At 37.4% G+C, this 22,842-nt stretch overlaps 1 protein-coding gene across 1 annotated transcript; it reads left to right on the top strand.

Annotated features, from left to right (window-relative positions):
* Positions 1-10,947: 10,947 nt before the first annotated feature.
* Positions 10,948-21,603, top strand: MAGOHB (mago homolog B, exon junction complex subunit). Its single transcript, XM_007540055.2, has 5 exons — positions 10,948-11,113; positions 14,094-14,152; positions 14,789-14,899; positions 17,270-17,352; positions 19,452-21,603. The coding sequence occupies exons 1-5, from the start codon at positions 11,020-11,022 to the stop codon at positions 19,549-19,551; spliced, it is 447 nt and encodes a 148-aa protein (XP_007540117.1). The 5' UTR covers positions 10,948-11,019; the 3' UTR covers positions 19,552-21,603.
* The last annotated feature ends 1,239 nt before the right edge of the window (positions 21,604-22,842 follow it).

Here is a 22,842-nt window from a genome sequence, read left to right as displayed (position 1 = left end):
GATGGGAATTCCTCATGTGTAAAGTGGGGAGAATGCCTACCTCAGAGTTGTTCTGAGGATTGAATAAGAGTATATATTTATATATAGCATCTAGCACATAATATGTGCTCAATAAATGCTAGTGTCCTTTCTGCCCACAATTCCTATCTCAGATCTTTTTTTTTTTTTTTTGGTATCTTGTTCCTTTAACATCGATCATGTCGAGAGACAAGGATATGGTTCAAGTACACATGACAAAAATGATCGAGTCATCCCTTCTGTGTGCATTTGGTGATGATAGTAGTCCCCTACCATGTCAAATATTCAAAGTATCAAAATAATGAGTTTGGTGGAACACAGTGAGCTGTGGTTTTGATAAGTACTCACAGTGGGTATGCTGCATCAGCATTAGGCTCTCATCCAAAAGATGACTAGCCATTGAAGATTCTGTAGGAGTCAATACGAGCCATCTCAATGAATGATGATTCTTGCACCTGTGGATGTACCGTGACAATCACTCAGGTTTCAGTGGAAGGTGAGGGGCAATATGGGTAAGGGAGGAAGAATGGTTTGGCACAAAATGATGAAGCCCTCAGAAATCCACTGCTGTTGCCTTTCAGCTAGTGATGGGAGTCAAATTTATAAAAATGCTTATTTATTCACATTGATAAAAAATGTGAGTGAGCATCTGGTATGGAATCAAAGACCACTTGATTTCAGTGTGGAAATAAAAGGTTGTACATATTTGTGTGGCTATTTGTCAATTATAAATGGTGGCATGTTAGTCATCATTTCTCCTTTGGCCAATTCTGCTTCTGTTCCCCTGCATTGCTTAACGCTGTGGTCTATTTACATAATCATTGTTTTGTTTAAGACCCGCCCTGGTTTAATCCCCATTGGTTTTAATCCCCACTGATTTAATCCCCACTGGTCTGCGCTCTTTTTCCACTCCACCCCCTTATCCTACGTACTTCCTTTTCTACCCTACCACTTCCATCTCAGAAGATATTTAAAGGCAGATCCATAAATGCAGCAGGGGATTGTATGTTCCCGCTCCAGAGTCTCTCTCTCACAATGCTAGTTCCTGAATCCTTTCCTGCAGCAGCTTAGGTTGATTCCGGTCGAGTTCTCTCCAACCCAGAGAGCACGTGCCTAGGAAGAAGCACCCTCAGGCTAGCCTGGCAGTGGCACGTGGTATAAAGAAATTGGAAAGCAAGTATACAATGAGGCCCCTGCATAAGAAAAAAATCCATTTAGACTGACACCTTAGGGAGGAAGAAGCCAGTCACACCAAAAGTTGAGAAGAGTCATTCAAGAGGACCACATATGTGGAAACTGAGGCAAGTGTGGTGATGTAGGAAGAGTTAGTAATAGCAAAATGGGGCACTCCTCTTCCACCCGGTATTCCAATATATGCTTTTGACAGAAGGGAAGCAGAGACTCACTACTTTAAATTTTTACCTGCACGTTAATTATTCTAGATAGAGGTGTGGAAATAAAGCTGACGATAAGAAAACTAGGTCTTCGCCTCACCTGGTCTGACTCCAAAAGAGTAATTCTCCTTCTGCCATCTTTGTTTAACAGTCAAATCAAATAGTTCCAAGCTAATGAATGGAAAAGAGAATTAAAATATTTAATACTGTATATATATATTCTTCCCCTCATATATATATGTGTATATATATATATATATATATATATATATATATATATATATATATATATTTGTATCCTCCTCTCCTGGTTTTCTGATTTATGCTCAAAACAACAACACATTTCAAGGAATTTAGAAACTGAGTAAATGCCCACCTGGAAACTTGATGATACAGTTTAACTAAGAACAACCTGAAGAATCTCTAACTCATCGTCTGAGAGGCAGTGCAGTGGATAAAGCATTGGACTGTCAAGGGTGAGGTCCAGGGTTCAATCCCTGGCAGCACATGTGCCAGAGTGATGCCTGGTTCTTTCTCTCTTCTCTTATCTTTCTCGTCAATAAATAAATAAATACTAAAAAAACAAACCAAAACAATGTTCATACTGAGCACAAATTTAGTACTTTTCGTACTAAATTTGGGTATTTTCTTACTGAAGTTGAATCATAAATGTTTTTTATCTTTACAATTTAATTTAAAAATATTTTATTTATTTATTTTGGATAGAGAAGAAACTGAGAAGGACAGGGAGCTAGAGCGTGAGAAAGAAAGAGACACTGGCAGAACCACACCACTTGTGAAGCTTCTCCACTGCAGATGGGAACCATTGTGCATAATAGCATGTATGCTCTGGGTGCACCACCACCCAGCTCTGTTTTTCACCTTTTTCTAAAAAATAAGGTAATGTTGAATGCAATCTTCATCTCAATCTTGCTGTCATAATTTTTAATTATTGCTTTGTTACAATCCACTTAAACAAATTTACAGCAAACAAAATGAGAGACAGAATAGCCTACTGTGCTTAATGTGTTATTTAATTTATTTATAGACAGAGAAGGAAGAGAAGAAGAGAGGGTGAAAGAAGTCATAGCATCAAAGTTTCCGTCAATGCACTGGGGGCCGGGCTAGAACCTGGGTCACACACATCACAAAGCAGCGCACTACCCAAGTAAGCTTTTTTACTAGTCATAGTATGCCTAATTTAACAGACCAGACCATTTCTTGCTGTGGAAATGAGTTAGTGGACACATTATGTGGTAGAAGCACAAAGTATTGTTGTAAAATGGGAAAATACTGTTTTGGCAAACGCTAGAAGAAGAACTGCTTTGAAATGGAATTAAAAAACACCTTCATGCCATAATATCGTAGCAATGCCACCAAGTGTTCATAATATCTAAACATACACGAGAAACAGTAGTATGGGCATTCTGGTGGTTTTGCATGACAGTTTTCTTTTTTTTTTTTTTTCTTTTTTTAAAATTTTTTATTTAAGAAAGGATTAATGAACAAAAACATAAGGTCGGAGGGATACAACTCCACACAATTCCCACCACCCAATCTCCATAACCCACCCCCTCCCATGATAGCTTTCCCATTCTGTAGCCCTCTGGGAGCATGGATCCAGGGTCATTGAGGGTTGGTTGCAGAAGGTAGAAGGTCTGGCTTCTGTAATTGCTTCCCCGCTGAACATGGGTGTTGACTGGTCGGTCCATACTTCCAGTCTGCCTCTCTCTTTCCCTAGTAAGGTGTGTCTCTGGGGAAGCTGAGCTCCAGGACACATTGGTGGGGTCTTCAATCCAGGGAAGCCTGGCCAGCATCCTGGTGGCATCTGGAACCTGGTGATTGAAAAGAGAGTTAACATACGAAGCCAAACAATTTGTTGAGCAATCATGGATCCCAAGCTTGGAATAGTGGAGAGGAAGTGTTAGGGAGGTACTCACTGCAAACTCTAATGTACTTCTGCTTTCAGGTATATATTTTGCAGTAGTTTATGGATACGTGTGAACATATGCTCTCTCTCACAGAAACTGGTGTATATCCAGGTTATGGGACTTTGTTAGAAAGTGAACTACCTGAGATGGAATTAGAGTGTACTATGAAAGGAAAGCTCTCACCCGAGTAATGAAGCCGAAGGGTTGTCATTCCACATGTGAAGTCTCTGGACACAGTCTGAGGTGAAGCATGTTGAGGTGGCAATTGTTGCGTTGGTTAGGTTGTGATCGGCAGATGCAATATTATTTGGTTTGGATTGGGAGATGCATACGGGAAAGTGGGCCCTGTCCAAGGGTTCCAGGACTGGGGGAAGTAGGGGGCTCTATAATGGAGATGTGAGGTTCCTGCTGTCTTAGGGTTCAAAAAGACAATGGATAGTTAATGTTATCATCACATTATTTGGTAATTGGGTTAACTTTGAAAAGTCCTTTTGTTATGGTTTTCTGTACAGTATCCAGTATCTTGTATATAGCTGTGCTATTGGATGCTTCTAATCTACTTGGTCTAGGCTTTTGAGAGAGTCCGCATATCAAATACACAGCCTATATATTAAAAAGATTCAGTTTGTCTCTTGAGAAACTTTGAGACATACAACTGATTTTCCCCCTCTCATATTAATTAACTACTGATTTATATGTCTACATTTTGCTAGGAGTGTACATAAACACCATTCCCACCACCAAAAGACTGTGACCCATCCCTCCCACCCAATCCCACCCCCCACTGGCCCAGGAAGATGCATGTCTACCCCTCACCACAGGGTTTTTACTGTGGTGCCCTACTTACAATTTGGTCAGGTCCTGCTTTTAGTTTCTCTTTCAGATCTTCTTAGTCAACTTCTGTTGATGAGTGGGATCATCCCATACTCATCTTTATCTTTCTGACTTAGTTCACTTAACATAATTCCTTCTAGCTCTGTCCAAGATGGGTCAGAGAAGGTGGGTTCATTGTTCTTGATAGCTGCATAGTATTCCATTGTATATATATACCACAGCTTTCTCAGCCACTCATCTGTTGTTGTGCACCTGGGTTGCTTCCAGGTTTTAGCTATTATGAATTGTGCTGCTATGAACATAGGAGTACACACCTCTTTTGGGTTGAAACTAATCACCAAAATATATAAAGAGCTCAGCAAACTTAGCACCAAAAAAGCAAATGACCCCATCCAAAAATGGGCAGAGGATATGAACAAAACATTCACCTCAGAGGAGATCCAAAAGGCTAACAAACATATGAAAAACTGCTCTAGGTCACTGATTGTCAGAGAAATGCAAATTAAGACAACACTAAGATACCACCTCATTCCTGTAAGAATGGAATACATCAAAAAGGACAGTGGTTTTCTTAATAAGAAAGGTAATGTCATCGTTATAAAGATGAACCTGGCTAAAATTCCACACAGCAGTCTGTTACAGAAGAGAGGAAATGGGCTGGTTAATACTGAAAATAGACTGTTTTACTCTGACATGTGAAAACATAAATTACCTTTACATCTAAAAACTTTTTTTTTCCATTTAATTGTGGGGTTGGTGTTACAGTATGGTTGTTGGGTACATCAATACTTCGTGGCCCTTTTCATATCCTCCCAAACCCTCTCACCTCAGAGACTTCCGCTTTGGTGCAATGTATCCTGACCAGTCTAAACTTCACTTTGTGTTTTCCTTTTCTGGTCTGTTAATGTTAAGTTCCACTTTACAAGTGACAGCATCTGATAATTGTCTTCTTCTTGACTTTTCTTGCTTAACATAATATCTTCAAGTTCCATTAAGGATGAAGCAAAGGACATGACTTTGTTTTTAAAAGCTGAGTATATTCCAATCTGTATATATACAGAGATCTCTTTGGATGGGTATATTTATTTCCTTTGGATACATCCCCAGAAGAATTGTTGGGTGATAGGACAGGTCCATTTCTAGTGTTCTGAGAAGTCTCCAAACTAATTTCCACAGGAGTTGCATCAATTTTGCATTCCCATCAGTGGTACAAGGTTCCTTTTTCTCCTCATCCAACCTTTGTTGTTAATTGTTCTTTTTTTATTTAAATTTTTTAAATCTTTTAAAAAATATTTATTTATTTATTTATTCCCTTTTGTTGCCCTTGTTGTTTTATTGTAGTTGTTGTTGATCTCATTGTTGGATAGGACAGAGAGAAATGGAGAGAGGAGGGGAAGACAAAGAAGGGGAGAGAAAGATAGACACCTGCAGTCCAGTTTCACTGCTTGTGAAGCAATTCCCCTGCAGGTGGGGAGCCGGGGGCTCGAACCGGGATCCTTACACTGGTCCTTGTGCTTAGCGCCACCTGCGCTTAACCCGCTGTGCTACCACCCGACTCCCTTAAATTTTTTTTGTTAATAGTTCTAACATATGACATACTCGTGGCTATAAATTGTTATCTCTTTGTTGTTATTTGCTTTTCTGTGACAATGACTTGCAATATTTTTTCATATGTCTGTAGGCCTTTTGGATCTCTTCTTTGGTGAAAACTCTGTTCACATTTTATTTTGTAATTATATCATATTCTGGGTTTGTCACTCTGGCTTATTTGGTGGAATGAAATGGTCCTAAGTTTCTGTTCTGTAAATACAAAATCAAAACTATTCAAAAGTGATTGAGATAAAAAAAAAAAAAGACTATCCTCTTTAGTACTTATCTCAGGAAAGTCAAACTATATTAGGAGTGACTTGGTAATTTAAAATAGTCAGGCAAAGAGCAAAAAGAAAGGTTTGATAACAGGTGACATCAAAGAGAATTATCTCTGACCATACCTCTTAGACTTAATTCATCAGCCTAAAGGTGAAAACAACAAACTTTAAAGGCTATAGTGGGAAGTTATTATTTTGTCAAATAATAATTCTGTATTTGCTCAAATCTCTAATTTTAAGTCTAGCTGTAATTGGTTATTTCTTATCTACATTTCAAGAGTGCTTTGGAGCTGATTACAGTTTGCATTAGCAAAGGTGGAACTTTCTCCTTTGGTTGCACTTAAGCAAACAAAGCACTTATTTCCATAAATAAACTATGGTAATGTCAGTAAGCATGACCTAATTTGAAGGCTACAGCAACTAAGACTGGGATTTCTCAATATGTCCCAAATACTTTGATTATGAAAGTCAAAGTGTATGAAATGGTTCTTTTATAAATAGCTTCACTGTCTAACATACTAGATACTAGTCAACATGAACACTGCATACTGATTTAAAGTGATACAGATTAAATAATCTCGAAATACAAAATGCCATACTTCTAACTAGTCACATTTCAAGTGTTAATTCACTCAGAATGATTCCACAACTCATTTCCACCCAAGAAGAGCACAAAACATCAATGCTTTATCGTTTTGCAAACCTTACTGTAATACAAGAAATACAAGAAACACACATTTTGGCATGTATATTTCGGCATTTCATCTTTAGAACAGTGTTAAGATAAGTCATGAGCTCAGATATCCCTTCAGGGGATGGAGACAGTAATTGGTGCACAGATAAAGATCTGAACACTGCATTCCATAAGCTCTATTTACATAGCCATAGTCTGCTATCTTTAGCTCTATTTAGACAGGCATGAAGATGAACACTAGCACTTGTGCCAAGAATCTGGAAGAAATGCATTCAAATCTCTTGAATGAGACTCTGTACAAAACACAAGTCAAGGGATTGCTGCTTATATTATCAGAAATATTACAGAAGTTTGTGTCAAATTTTTGTAGGTTATATTTTGCAGCAATTTCAGTTTGTCAGGGACTTTGCAGCTTTTAATATTCAAAGTCCTACTTCTCATCCTGGGAAAACCGGGGTGGTTTGTGGTTACAGAGGGCACTTTATGTTTTGGATGTATTTTCTTTTTTTTTTTTTTCATATAAATTTTATTTTATTTTATTTTATTTTTTTTAATTTTTTATTTAAGAAAGGATTAGTGAACAAAAGCATAAGGTAGGAGGGGTACAACTCCACACAATTCCCAACACCCAATCCCCATAACCCACCCCCTCCCATGGTAGCTTTCCCATTCTCTATCCCTCTGGGAGCATGGACCCAGGGTCGTTGAGGGTTGCAGAAGGTAGAAGGTCTGGCTTCTGTAATTGCTTCCCCGCTGAACATGGGCGTTGACTGGTCGGTCCATACCCCCAGTCTGCCTCTCTCTTTCCCTAGTAGGGTGTGACTCTGGGGAAGCTGAGCTCCAGGACACATTGGTGGGGTCTTCAATCCAGGGAAGCCTAGCCAGCATCCTGGTGGGATCTGGAACCCGAGTAATGAAGCTGAAGGGTTGTCATTCCACACGTGAAGTCTCTGGATACATTCTGAGGTGAAGAATGTTGAGGTAGCAATCGTTGCTCTGGTTAGGTTGTGATCGGCAGATGCAATGTTATTTGGTTTGGATTGGGAGATGCATACGGGAAAGTGGGCCCTATCCAAGGGTTCCAGGACTGGGGGAAGTAGGGGCTCTATAGTGAAGATGTGAGGTTCCTGCTGTCTTAGGGTTCAAAAAGACAATCAATAGTTAATATTATCATCACATTATTTGTTAATTGGGTTAACTTTGAAAAGTCCCTTTGTTATGGTTTGCTGGACAGTACCCAGTATCTTGTATATAGCTGTGCTATTGGAAGCTTCTAATCTACTTGGTCTAGGCTTTTGAGAGAGTCCGCATATCAAATACATAGCCTATATATTAAAAAGATTCAGTTTGTCTTTTGAGAAACTTTGAGACATACAATTGATTTCCCCCTCTCATATTAATTAGCTACTGATTTATATGTCTACATTTTGCTAGGAGTGCACATAAACACCATTCCCACCACCAAAGGACTGTGACCCATCCCTCCCGCCCACTCCCACCCCCCACTGGCCCAGGAAGCTACATGCCTACCCCTCACCACTGGGTTTTTACTTTGGTGCCCTACTTACAATTTGATCAGGTCCTGCTTTTAGTTTCCCTTTCAGATCTTCTTAGTCAGCTTCTGTTGATGAGTGGGATCATCCCATATTCATCTTTATCTTTCTGACTTGGATGTATTTTCTACAATGATAGTCTATAGTAGGGACTGAATAATGTCCCTGCATTAAAGGCCTCACAGTTGTTACTCAGGGTTTACAATACTAATAGTTACACAATTGCAAATATAGACTCAATATAACCTGGTCCATCTTTTTTCTTTTTCTTTTTTCCAAATCATATATTTTCATTCCACTTTGCCTTTGCACCAGCTATTTTCTGCCTGAAAAAAAAATTTTTTTTAATTTATCTGAACTTTTTTTTTTTCAGATAGAAATTGAGAGAGGAGAGGAAGACAGAAGGGGGAGAGAAAGATAAGACAGCTGCAGACCTACTTCACCACTTGTGAAACGACCTCCTGCAGGTGGGGAGCCAGGAGCTGGAATCAGGATCCTTGTGCTGGTCCTTGCGCTTCGCACCATGTGTGCTTAACCTGCTGCGTTACCCCCCCGACCCTCTGAGCCTATTCTTAATTTATCCATAAATATCAACCCAAATAAGACAACTTGTTAGAAGCATTCTCATTTTCTTTTCTTCAACTTCCCTATTCATCAATAAAATGACTTACTTCCTCTCCCAGTATTACCAGCATTAAAAAAATTCCATGGGGGAGTTGGGTGGTAGTGCAGTGTGTTAAGTGCAGGTGGTGCAAAGCGCAATGACCAGAGTAAGGATACAGGTTCAAGCCCCCGGCTCCCCACCTGTAAGGGAGTTGCTTCACAGGCGGTGAAGCAGGTCTGCAGGTGTCTTATCTTTCTCTCCCCCTCTGTCTTTCTCCTCCTCTCTCCACTTCTCTCTGTCCTATCCAACAACAGTGACATCAATAACAACAATAATAACTACAACAATAAAACAACAAGGGCAACAAAAGGGAATAAATAAAAAACCTAAAATTAAAAAAAAAATTCCATAGTAGTAAATGCTTCCTTGTGTTGATATTTACCTCAGTGCCTTTCTTTGAAAAGTGCAAAGGCATTTCCCTTTTTCTTACCAATGTCCAGTCACTGCAGGCACATAGAAAATGTTAGAATTCGGACCAGGGTTTGAGCCCCTAGCCCCCACCTGCAGGGGAAAAGCTCTGTGAGTGGTGGAGCAGGGTTGCAGATGTCTCTCTGTCTCTGTCCCTCTCTATTACCCCCTACCCTCTTGATTTCTGGCTGTCTCTATCCAATTAATAAAGATAGTAAAACAAGAAAGAAAGAAAGAAAATGTTAGAATTCACTGAATAAGGTTTTATAAATTTTAAAGGCTTTTTTTTCATGCACTATCTCATTTGTTCCATTCAAAATTTTTGTGAACTTGGCAAAGCTGACTGCAGTAAATTCATTTAGTGGATAGCCTGTTTAGTTGACGTAGATTTAAAGGTAGTAAATTAACTACAGTCAGGTAAAGATAAGCATTGCTCACTTTCTTAAAATTGCCACTTTCTATAAAATCCCACTGACAGTTAAAGATCATCCAATATATAGGATTACTGTGTGCGTTGGTAAGAGAAAGATAATCAAAATGATTAGAAAAAGATTTTGTGAAAAAGTTCACCTTGTCTTTCATCTTCAAAACCATTCCACACTGGAGAAGTCCATCACTTCCTCGATTTAATTCTGTTTACTCAAGTGCTTATAGGTGATTGAACTACAGACTTTGGAGCCTCAGGCATGAGGATCCCTTTGCATAACCATTATGCTGTCTCTCCCCACACCCCTATGCTAATACTATCTGATAAGTAACCTAGGCTGAATTAAAATTTAAGACAAACTGCCAAAACTGTACAGGTTACCTCGGATTAACTCTCACTGAGTGGAACAAATTCTAAGTTTTTCTATTAAAAAAAAAAAAAAACTTTTACCATGATTACTAGGTATTTTAACACATGTAGCAAAATTTCAGACCTGTTGTCTACTGTGTCTCTATTTTTTACTATAGATTTATAGTTGCTGGGTAACTTGTAATCACTGTGCAAAGGAGAAAGCTCCATGCAAGGAGTTTAGCTGGGAAAGAGGCGATATGCCAGGGTTATGACTAAACCTTAAACTTAACCAGTAGCATCAGTTAAGGGGGGGTGGGGGTTGGCGGTAGGGGGCAATCACCTCAGACAGAGGAAGCCACAAGCGTTAAGACTTTGAAAGTCAAAGCGTCTCGCAAATTTTCGTTCTAAACTGTGGCTATATTTTAAACTTCCGTGCATTGCTGTTACAGGGCACTTAATTTTGAAAATAAATGCTTTCAATCTCAGTAAGGAGAAGCCTCACGCCTCGGGTCAGGTGGTAGCACACCAGGTTGAGCACACATGTTGCAATGCTCAGGGACCCTGGCTCAAGCCCCCAGTTCCCACCTGCACGAGGGAAACTTTACAAGTGGTGAAGCAGGTGTCTCTCTCCCTCTCTATCTCCTCCTTTCTATCTCTATCAAATAAATAAAGAAAAAATTAATAATAATACTAAATGCACGCCTTCTGTTAGCCGCAAAGGATGCCTTGGAGTTCTTCTCCAAAGACGACTCTCCACGGCGCCCCCGGGAGGTGGTAGGACGCATCTGCAATGACGCGCTGCCCTGCGCCGTGACGTCACTGCCAGGCGCGGGGCCGCACGTTGGTCGGGCTTTCGGCGGGTTTTCCAGCAAGAAAAATGTCTATGGCCAGCGATTTCTACTTGCGCTACTACGTAGGGCATAAGGGCAAGTTTGGACACGAATTTTTGGAGTTTGAGTTTCGGCCAGACGGTGAGCAAAGGAGGAGCCACCTGGACCAGCAGCCAGCTCGGTGCTGGGCAAGGGGAAGCGAGGCGGGGAGGCTGCGGAGCAGGCGGGTGGGTGAGCCCCTGGGTGGGTTTGCAGGTGCAGTGAGGTCTGAGGCCGCTGCTTGAGCCTCAGTAAGTCGGGCCATTAAGAAGTAGGTCTGACAGTTTGGTTTTGTCAATAAACAACAATAGATGGGTGTCAGTTAATTGAAAAAAAAAAAAAGCGAACCCGCCAGATAGGGAAAAATTGGACCTACGGTGATTAAAATCTTAGATCCAACACCAGAAGGAACCTGTAATAGTTCACTCATCTACTACTTGAATTTAAATTAAAACATTCCCATACAACGCTATGTTCCAATGGGTGCTTAAAGTTTGAAGTGACGTTCGGTCTGCCCATTCATAATATAAGTTCATTTAATTCATAAAATAAATTCATTAATTTTATTCACTCAAGTTATGTGTATAGGGCAGCATGTCTAGAAAAAACCAAGTGAGACCTACTCTGAACGGAGGGGTATGGACGTTTTTGCCTGCTTAAACACTTTTGTTCACTAGGTTGCACTAAGAATGCAAAAGGAGGGGTGTGGTCACTTTTTTTTTTTTTAATATGGCATACATTCACTTGTAGCTGACTTTTAAAAAAATATTTACTTATTTATTCTCTTTGGTTGCCCTTTTTATTGTTGTTGTAGTTGTTGTTCTTGATGTCCTCGTTGTTGGATAGGACAGAGAGAAATGGAGAGAGGAGGGGAAGACAGAGATGGGGGAGAGAAAGATAGACACCTGCAGACCTGCTTCTCCGCTTGTGAAGCGACTCCCCTGCAGGTGGGGAGCCAGGGGCTTGAACCAGGACCCTTAGCCAGTCCTTGCGCTTTACGCCACCAGCACTTAACCCACTGCGCTACCGCCCAATTCTCAGTGTGGCCACTTCTATGAGGATTTAAGAGAAAGTATGCTAGAGAAGGTGGCATTGAGATAGGTCTTGATATGGGATTTTTTTTTGCTTTTGAGGAAAAAAAAAAAACAGTCAAATTGCTGAGACCCTTCTGTTTCTCTTTAGAGAGTGTTATTGTATAAAGACATCTTTGCAACAAGGAGATAGACAAGTTGGGGTGGGAATGTTTGCATATTGTCAGCTGGGTAACAGGTAAATGTAGCAGTTGAGGCTGCAGTGTATATACCCATGTTGACTTTCAAGGATGCACACCTGAAATTTATATTTTAACACAATTAAGGTGTTGTCTTGATAGGTGACACAAATATGAAACTAATCAAAGTATGGAAATTAAATGCTTTGACTTGTGCTTTGTTAAAGGACCTGTGAGAGAATGAAAGAAATAGATGGGGAAGATTACATGTTAGGAAAGGGGATGAGGATCAGACGTGTCAGGCAGGACTCAAGGTAAATAGAGCCCTGCAAACATTTAGAAAACTTAATCACCTTGTTCTCCTCATATATCTTCTAAATTAAGCTAAGAAACCAAATTTCCTTGAATTCTCCAACTGTTGTTTTATGACAGTTGTGTCTTTACCAGTAAGTGGTTTTGCATTTGTCAATATCATTTTTAAAATATTTATTATATATGAAAAGTTTTACTTGACACAGAAACAAACCAGAGCACCATTTTGGTACATGTGATGCCAGGTATGGAGCCAGGAACCTTAGTCATACAAGTCCAATATTCAACCAGTTTAGTTATCTTCCCAACTCCATATCACTTTTAACTGGTCACTTAAATTAAGTAGTCTAATATTACCTGGGAAATTTCATGATAGAAGAGTAGTTCTCATTCATTCCCTTGCCACCACACCATTCCATATACTTCCATTAGTAATAAGTAACACACACGCACTGATTCATAATGGGTTCATTTCATTCTATCATTTTAGAGAGTCAGGCCCATATTCTGTACTTGTGCATTTGACTAGTTCTGAAGACTCGCATCCATCAGGAAGTACAAAAGTCATGATAGTCTAAAACTTAAGTATAGATCAGCTATCAGACTGGCTACTTTTATCCAGAATCACAGATTGTTTGTATACTTAATCATAATTATAAAATACCAGCATTGCCATCCATAAATTATATGAATGAAAATAATTGTAATCTTTTTAATTTTTTATTGATTTGATATAGACAGCCAGAAATCGAGAGTAAGGATGAGAAAGAGACAGCTGCAACCCTGCCTCACCGTTTATAAAGCTTCCCCTCTGCAGGTGGGGATGAATGAAAATAATTTTAATAGTACATTTTGGAATAGTAAAATATATATATGTATATATATATAGACATATATATATTGGGAAAAGACAAGTCTGTATTAGTCTTTTGTCTCTCTGGATAAGTTACCTATTTTCTCAACTATTAGTAGGCAATAAATTCTGCCTTTTGGCATTGCTTTACAGATTAGACTAAATGCTGTCAGTAAATAACACCAATACAAACATGTAAACAATTTTTAACATACAATTTCTAAAAAGTTTCTATTTTGGATTCCCTGTCTACTTTGTGATATGTTGGGTTGTTGGGAAAAATCATGATGAATTTTTTGCATAGAAAAACAAACAAAAAAAGATCAGTGTAGAGCACTAAAGTCCCAGAGATGATTTAAAAAAATTGTTTAATAAAAAATTTATACACACACACACAAAAAAAGAAAAACAGACTTCAGACAACCTGATAAACTTGTGAAAATGGTCTATATTGAGTTATACTGAAGACATGAAATATTTTCAAATTATTCTGAAGGCACAGAATATTTAAAAACTTGACTATAGCTTTAGGCAACTTAGTAAATTTTTGAGTGTCACTTATCCAGCATTGATCTTATACTAGGAAGGAATGGGAAATAAAAGTAGTATAAATTTACCCTCACCTTGAAAATTACTTATGATGGTTTTTTTTTTTTTACTATTAAACAATTTTTGCTATTATAGATTAAATTTTGTTCCACTCACAGGAAAACTTAGATATGCCAACAACAGCAATTACAAAAATGATGTCATGATCAGAAAAGAGGTAAGTTGTTTTTAAATGTCTAAGTTTTCACATAACCACTCACTTTTAAATGTACAAAGATAGATCCAAAGCTATCATCCAAAAGTGAATTTATGATTGAGAAGGGGTCACTTTAAAACTATTTATAATTATAGCATCTTTGTCAACAAAAATCTAAACATATTAGATTGTAGTTCCACATTTGAACTCACTGAGTTCATTTTATAATTAAATTTGACATTTTGCTTTCACTATTTAAAACTTACTGACAATCATGATTTAAAGATTTTAAATTAAAGGTTTAAAAGCTAATGTTAAAATGTTCAGAGCATGAGATGATGTTTGCATTTGCCTATGTCTCAAAGATTTTGTATTGTCTCATTAACTGCTAGGAAATTTGAGTCTCATGTTACAAAGGCAGAATATAGGGTTTTAAAGGAATGTTAGGCAAAGAGGGAAAAGTATCTGTTCAGGAAAGAGAAAGAGTGAATATAAGAAGAAGGAATAATTTTCTCCCATTTGTAATTTTGGAATCACAATTTAATTTTTCTCTTTTACAATATTTTTTGAACATCAGAGTTTCTAACTCTTTTTTTTTAATCATTCTGAGATGTGGTAAGAAACAGGCATTATAAAATTTTTACTGTAACTTTTCAGGCATATGTACATAAGAGTGTAATGGAGGAACTGAAGAGAATTATTGACGACAGTGAAATTACAAAAGAAGATGATGCTTTGTGGCCTCCCCCAGATAGGGTTGGTCGACAGGTTTGTATTTAGTGATTATCTATATGAGATTGATAATATAGTCAGAATGTTTCTCCTTATTTACTTGTGATCTTTATTGATTCTTTGGCTTTTTATTTAGAAGGCACCTGATACTCACATTTTATTTCATTTGGCTTCAGTTTTTAGTGTTATTATGTAGTGGAATACTCAATACCTAACTCTAAATGCAGCTGTCTTTCTGAGCTGTCTATAGCTACCCTAGCCAAAATTAGGATATTTTCACACTTCTATGAATGATTTTTATTATTGTTAATCCTGATTAGCAGAATTAAGTATAAGTGTTAAATTGGAGAGTTGAGATTTTCACTGACTATGTAAAATTTACTTTTTCCATATTTTGTGATCTTGCCAATTATTATTGGCATATTTCTCCCCTGGGGAGCTTCTTTGTTCAAATTGACCATTGCCTTTGCTTCCTATGTTCTCTTCAGAATAATTGGCGTTTCTCAAAGGGCTTCTGAAGAACTCTGAAGGTCTAATTTGATACTATAGAAGGAGAGTTTGAGCTCTGAATTGTTCCTCTTCAACGCTTGGAGAAATAAAGTGTGACCCCTGGTGGAAGAAGCATTTAATTTCACTTTTGTACATTCCCAAGATTGTATCAATACTTACTCTCATGCTCTTTGACTAGAAGAAAATGTGGAAAAGTGTAACAGATGCTGAAAGTCTGTAGTAGTAACTTAGCTCTTCTATTTAAAGAAACATATAGGAAAGCAAAGGTAATAATTGGGAGCACTTACTTCTTTTGTTGTAAATACTTTGAAAAGGTTAATTTAGATGAGCTTGTTTTATCCATAAGTATATATGCACAGAGGAACAGATAATAACAGCAAACCTGTTTCTCTTTTAGACTCAGAGAACCCAGTGTTTTCATTTAGCCACTTGATGTGTTGGCTAGAGGGGGGTATTAAGTATGCTGCTCCAGAAACTTTCATTTTTAAGTTAAAAAAAAAAATCCATGTTGAAGGCCTTAGTTATTCTCCATTTTGAGTGTGTCATAAGCTGTACAATTCAATCTTCTCATCAAATATATAAATAACGTGATCTTTAGTGACATCTGTTAAGGTAATGTGAAATTTATTATTGGATAGAGATAGAGAGATTGAGAGGGGAGGGGAGATATAGAGGGAGACAGAGAGACACATGCAGCCTTGCTCCCAGCACTGGTGAAGCTTTCCCCCTGCTGGTGGGTACCAGGGGCTTGAACCTGGGTCCTTGTGCACTGTAATGTGTACACTTAACTAGGTGCGCCACCACCTGCCCCCCCCCACCTTTATTTCATTATCAGAGCACTACTCAGCTTTGTTTATGGTGGTGCAGTAGATTGAATCTTGGGGCTTTGGCGCCTCAGGCAAGAGAGTATCTTTGCATAACCATTATGCTACTCAAATAAAATGTAGAGATTTTTATAATACTTATAGCATATTAGGGACACCTATGTTATAGATATTTATTTTTATTTATTATTGGATAGAGACAGAGAAATTGAGACGGGAGGGGGAGGTAGAGAGGGGGAGAGACAGAGAGACACCTGGAGCCTTGCTTTACCACTGGGGAAACTCCCCTCCCTTTAGGTGAGGACCAGGGGCTTGAACCCAGGTCCTTGCACACTGTATGTAGTGTGTGCACTTAACCAGGTGTGCCACCATTCTGCCTTTCCTGTGTTGTATTTGTTATACTAATTTTTAATTTTTGTTGTTCTGTGTAATGCTAAGTCTTTCAATCTGACAATTCAGTATTCAATATCAGTACTATCAATTAGTGGCAGTAAATATCAGCAAATATTTTACTGTATTTTATGAGTCTTAGATTTCACATTTGTAAAATTAATTCTTGCTAAGAAAGATTACTCAGAAAAGACATTTTAGGAGTTATGGAAGGTTTGTAAAGGTCCTAACAGTAGGACCTTACACACAGTAGGTACTAAAATAGTATTATTAACAATACCATGTGTTTTATTTGTGGAGCCTGTGGGGAGGGTGGGTATATTATATTAAACATTAACTTTTACTCATATTTTCATTTTTTAAACTGTGTGCTTCAAAGGGATGCCTTTTTTTACTGACATAAGTTTTTATGCACCACTCTTAAGGATTTATTGAATTTAATTTATAGTATCTTCTTTATGAGATCTCTGGACTACAGTTCTTGGATTGTTTTCTTACTGGGGACTCCTGAGCAGTCAGCCAATGGAGCTTTTATTTTACAAACATAGCTTGTATCTAACCATAAAGCTTCTTTCTAGTTTTATTATTATTTTCTTTTTCTCTTTGACTGCTAGAAAACATGTAGCTGTATATCACTGGAATGGATTTCCATGTAAGTAAAATTTCTCTCATTTTCTTTTAGGAGCTTGAAATTGTAATTGGAGATGAGCACATTTCTTTCACCACATCTAAAATAGGTTCTCTTATTGATGTAAATCAGTCAAAGTGAGTATGTTAGAACATTTTGACTATGTATTGTGCTTATTTTGGAGTTATTGCTAACTTTCTCAACATTACTAGTGATATCCTATCAGCGTATTATATAGATGTAAATATGTAATATATTATGTAGATGTAATGCTGAGTTTTATATTGTTGAAGGTATACATTTTGATCACCAAAAAATTTTTTTTATTATCCAGATTTTTTATTAGTGACTTAATAATGACTTTCAAGATTAAAAGATTCCAGGGGTATAGGTCCACACAGACCCTACCACTGAAGTTTTTGTTCCATTCCTGGTCACCCCCCACACACACACACACACACATCCATACCCACAATCTCTGGATAACTTCCATAGTTCTCACAAAGTTTTAGAGATCACTTTTTGTTTTAAACCAAAAAGAAAAAACAACAACAACAACAAAAACTGTGATAAAACCCAGAGTTTATTAACTTTTTTTTTCCTAAAAATCTAGATGCAGTTACAAAATTTGAAAGAAATCCTTACTATATCAGTCATATTAGTCCCATATCACACCATGGTCATTCTTGGGCTTAATACTTAAAAGAATACTTTACGTGTGGGGTTGCCTTACTGGTATCTTCCCAAATTCTGTATATCTAGCATATACCAGTGTCTTTATCTGAAACATCTCTACCTTTAGTAATTTCCTTAGACTTAAATCATCTTCATAATGCTTTTTAGGTCATCCTGAATTGTACTATCATATTGATTCAATAAGAACTGCTGTATCTGAAGTTAACTTTGTGCCCGACATGGACCAGGTGTTTTATAAAAGTCTGCTAAAAGAATGCATAAAAAAAAAAACTATTGAATTATGAAAGGCTGTGTCTCCATAACTTGTTACTTTAAAACTATCAAGTCTTGCTTTCTGCAGTAGATAAGGATGTGACTGTCATACCCTGCTGGGATTGTAAATTGGTACCACATTTCCCGGAAAGAAATTTGGTAATATCCATCAAAAATTGCTAATATTTTTTCACCCATATTCTAGGTATTTTAAAAAAGTCATTCTCAATATTTTTAAATACTTTAAAAAAAAAAGCCTTATTTATGTAGATGGTTTCTGAAGCCCCATCATTTTTTTTCATGTAACTAGAGAAAAATCCAAATGTGTAGTAAAGAGAATTGTTAAAAAAATTTTGTGTGTGTGTAATCTTTTTTAGTGTAATGGGGAAAAAAATGTTATAAAGACATAGGGAATGATTTTTTTTTTAACCTTTTGTCTTTATTTTTTGCCCTTTTGTTGCCATTGTTTATTGCCATCGTTGTTGTTGTTATTGTTATTGCTGTCGTTGTTGTTGGATAGGACAGAGAAATGGACAGAGGAGGGGAAGACAGAGAGGAGGAGAGAAAGATAGACACCTGAAGACCTGCTTCACTGCTTGTGGAGCGACTCCCCTGCTGGGGGCTCCAACCGGGATCCTTATGCCAGTCCTTGCGCTTCGCACCATGTGCACTTAACCCACTGCGCCACCACCTGGTCCCGGGAATGATTTTTTTTAAGGAAAAAAAAAGTAGTTAAGTACCAAAATATGTAAAGTTATTCAGTGTGGGTGTCATTATATCTTTTTTTTTTTAAGCTTACCTATCTATTTATTTATTATTTATTTTTCTTTATTAGGGGAATTAATGGTTTGCAGTCAATAGTAAAATACAGTAGTTTGTACATGTGTACATTTCTCAGTTTTCCACATAACTGTCCAACCCCCTAGAGGTCCTCCTCTGCCATTTATCTTCCAGGACCTGAGCCCCTCACCCCCCACCCCAAAGTCTCTGACTTTGGTGCAGTACACCAAACATTATATGTTATTATAAATATTAATTTTCCTTTTAAGTTTTCAGTTGTGAAATGAATGCTGGTGAAGAAAATTTGCATTTGTTTCCTTGTAGAGAAAAGACAGAAGTCATTTAGTATGTTTATTTTCATTATAAGCAAACTTCCTTTCTCCTAAATTTTTTTAACTTACTCTAATGTAATTCCTTTATCCAAATTTATGTTGTTTTAGAAATTAGCTAAAAAGATTGTGTTGCTTCGTTCTCTCAAAAAAGTAACCTTTACCTTTTTTAATTTTAGGGATCCTGAAGGCCTTCGAGTGTTCTACTATTTGGTACAGGACCTGAAATGTTTAGTTTTCAGTCTTATTGGATTACATTTCAAGATTAAACCAATTTAAATCATATGTTTTTGTTATAGTTTTTTTTTTTTACATTTATAAATTTAAGGGATTGATTAAGGAAAGGCTTGTATCTTTTACAGTATTGGGATTTTTATGAATGTGAATACTTTTTTTTGTATGCTAACTGAAAATGAGAAAATAGAAAAAGGCTTAATGCTTATCATCAGTTGGGCCCAAATGTGTTGGAAAGTCCCCATACATATTACATTTTGTAAATAAAATCCATCTTTCATTGTAATTTTGCTCTAATGAAGTGTATCAAAGCCTGGATGGAGAGCATTTATTATTTTCAGAAGACTGTATCTCTGATTCATTTTAAAGATAATTCCAAAGGGATGTAAAATTTTAATTTATTTATTCATTTATTGGATAAAAACAGAAAAATTGAGAGGGGAGTGAAAGAAAGAGACACCTGCAATACTGCTTCACAACTTGTGAAGCTCCCCCCCCCCCCCCATGCAAGAGGGGTCTGTGGGCTTGAGCATTGTAACATATATGTTCAACTGAGTGTACCACCACCCCGCCCAATTCCAAAGTGAGTTTGTAGGTACATTCTACTACCGTACAAGTTTCTTTAGGTATATTCCTACTCATTAAACACAATAGTAAAACTTTCCTTATTTCTTTTTTTTTCTAACTTTTTTTTTAGTTTTGTTTTATTAGGGAAAAAATGATCTTCCTTTTTTTATACTTGATAGAATTGAATTTTATTTTGATGCTTGCAGAGGTTATTTACAAAAAGTTCTGATTTTTCACATGTAATGACCTGTCAACTTCCATGTCCATTGGAAAAGCAATTACAGAAGCCAAACTTCCCACCTCTGCACCCTATAAAGTTGCATACTCCCAGAGGGAGAACAAGTAGAGAAGCTTCCAGTGGAGGAGCTGGGATATGGAACTCTGGTGATGGCAATTGTATGGAATTGTACCCCTTGACCCTTAATTTTGTTCATTATTCTTAAATCACTAATAAAAAATAAAAACTAAATATTATATAGCAATAATTTATGGTGAACTGATTTCAACGCTGGGGCCTTGCCCGTGTATGACTTCACCCGAGCCTGCTTTTTTACTCAGACAGTGAGACCAGACAGGGAAAGATGCCACAGCTCCAGAGCTTCCTCCTCTACCATTGACATTCCTCTGTAGTACTGGGACTTGAAGCTAGGCCACTCATAGCAACATATGTATTTATCCAGTGAGCTGGTGAGCACTCTGGTCCATGAAACTTAAGTTTTGATAGTTCTGAGGTCAGCACAATATATCAATACATCTCCTGTCACCTTCATAACTAAAGTCTTTTAAAATAACCAAGCGTTTTCCCAAGTGTTGGTTCTGTGCTCCATTTCTCTTCTTTCCCCCTTCATCTTTTCTATCAAGTAGGTGTTCTCTAGAAGCTTGTTGAACTCGTTTTTTATATTTCCTGCTTCAGATTATTTGCTTTTATAACAGCCTGAGGTGGAAGACATTTATTTCTGTCACTGTGGAAACTAATTAGTTACATTTTGCATGAATTTTGTCCCCACACATATACCACAGAGGTGTATATCCTAACACTGATAATGATGTGTCCTTAGATGTGGTCAAAATATGATTCTAACTTATCATGATAGTCAAAGTAAAACATTCGAGTTTAGTTTTTGTAGTTGCTCAGCTCTGGCTTCAAGGTGATCTAGGGGTTGAACTTGGGAACTCTATACTTCAGGCATGAAAAACTGCTGAAACCACTCTTCTATCTCCCCAGCAGAGAATTATTATTTTATTATACATATTTTTATATCTTTATTTTGAGTTTTCAGGTTTTGTGTCTGCTTCTTATCTATAGTACAGGTAGGTATTTAATTTTATTTATTTTTGGCACCAGTTATTGCTGGAATTTGGTGCCTACCTTATGACCTTGCAGTTCTTCTCCTGGAGATATATCCTAAAAAAGCAAACACATGAATCCAAAGAGATCTCTGTTTACTTATGTTCACAGCAGCACAGTTTGTAATAGTCCAAACTTAGAAGCAACCTACATGTCCAAAAACAGATAAGTGACTAAGAAAATTTATATATATATACTCAGCTATTAAGAATGATGAAGTCAGCTGAATATGGGATAGTCTCATTCATGGGCAGAATTTAAGAAATGAACAGAAAGGGGAAGCAAAATAAAACCTGGACTGGCTTTGATGTATTGCACCAAAGTAAAGGGCTATAGAGAAAGAGAACAGGAAGATGGAGGGGGTGGGGGAAGGGTGGCTTTTAGGTCCTGGTATATGATAATGATGGACTCAGTTTGGGGGTAAAAGTGTTTTGCACGAACCCATCTTGGTGAGATGAGAAATTGTACCCATGTGCTAACAACTATAACTGTACACCATTAAGAAAAAAAGTGAAAAAGTTGTCTCCAAGTTTTCTATTTTCCATAATGTTATGTGGTTGAATTTATGCATGTATGTTGAGCATACACACATTCACACATGGAATCAGACAGCCTTTTCAGTAGTAACACTTTTACTTCCATGTTTCTTCATGTGTTGATATCTTGTTCCTTTTTTAGTGCTGAATAATTATTTCATGGATGTAACCTTTTTTTTCTTTTTTTGGCACATTCACTTGCTAAAGGACATCTTGGCTACTTTTCAGTTTTTGACAATTACAAATAATGCTTCTTAAACATCCATGTGTATGTTTTTGTGTGGACAATGTTTTAATAGTTAGATTCTTTGCATTAATGAATGAGTTAGAAAAATTACAACTTAGTAAAATAAACAATGAAGGCAGGTAAATAATATGAGAGTAAGTTTGAGTCTGAATTGTACCATACAGAGGAGAGGACACTGAAGAATCAGCACTACTTCAAAGAACCATCTAGCTACTTAAAAACTGCCAAATTACTTAGATGTTGGAGATAAGGTGGTTGCTGCCTTAACTAGAGACCAGCTGGGGTAATACAGAGAACTTTAAACCATCAGAGTAGATTTTATTGTAAAGACAAGGACAAATGAGGTGGCTAATTAGGGGAACAGGAAACCTCAAACAAGAAGTCTTTTGAGTTTTAACAGAGTTAGGACATTATCTCTCAGTGGCATAGTATGTAGACACTGAGACAGATCACCATGGAGATACGAACCTTGTTATGTGAGGCTACTCTTCTTAGTTGAGTGATACAAACCATTTTTCCTGGAAGCTGTGAACTACTGATGCCTAGGCTCCTCAGCCTAGGCCAGAAAGAAGAGCATACTGCTGTGAAAAGATAAACCACTGAGGTTTGAAGGTGTGACCAGAAGCTTCATGCTAAGC

Source organism: Erinaceus europaeus, chromosome 7 (genome assembly GCF_950295315.1).
Source record: "Erinaceus europaeus chromosome 7, mEriEur2.1, whole genome shotgun sequence".
Lineage (NCBI taxonomy): Eukaryota > Metazoa > Chordata > Mammalia > Eulipotyphla > Erinaceidae > Erinaceus > Erinaceus europaeus.
Note: the sequence above shows the minus strand (reverse complement) of the source record. Positions and strands in the feature narration are given on the sequence as shown.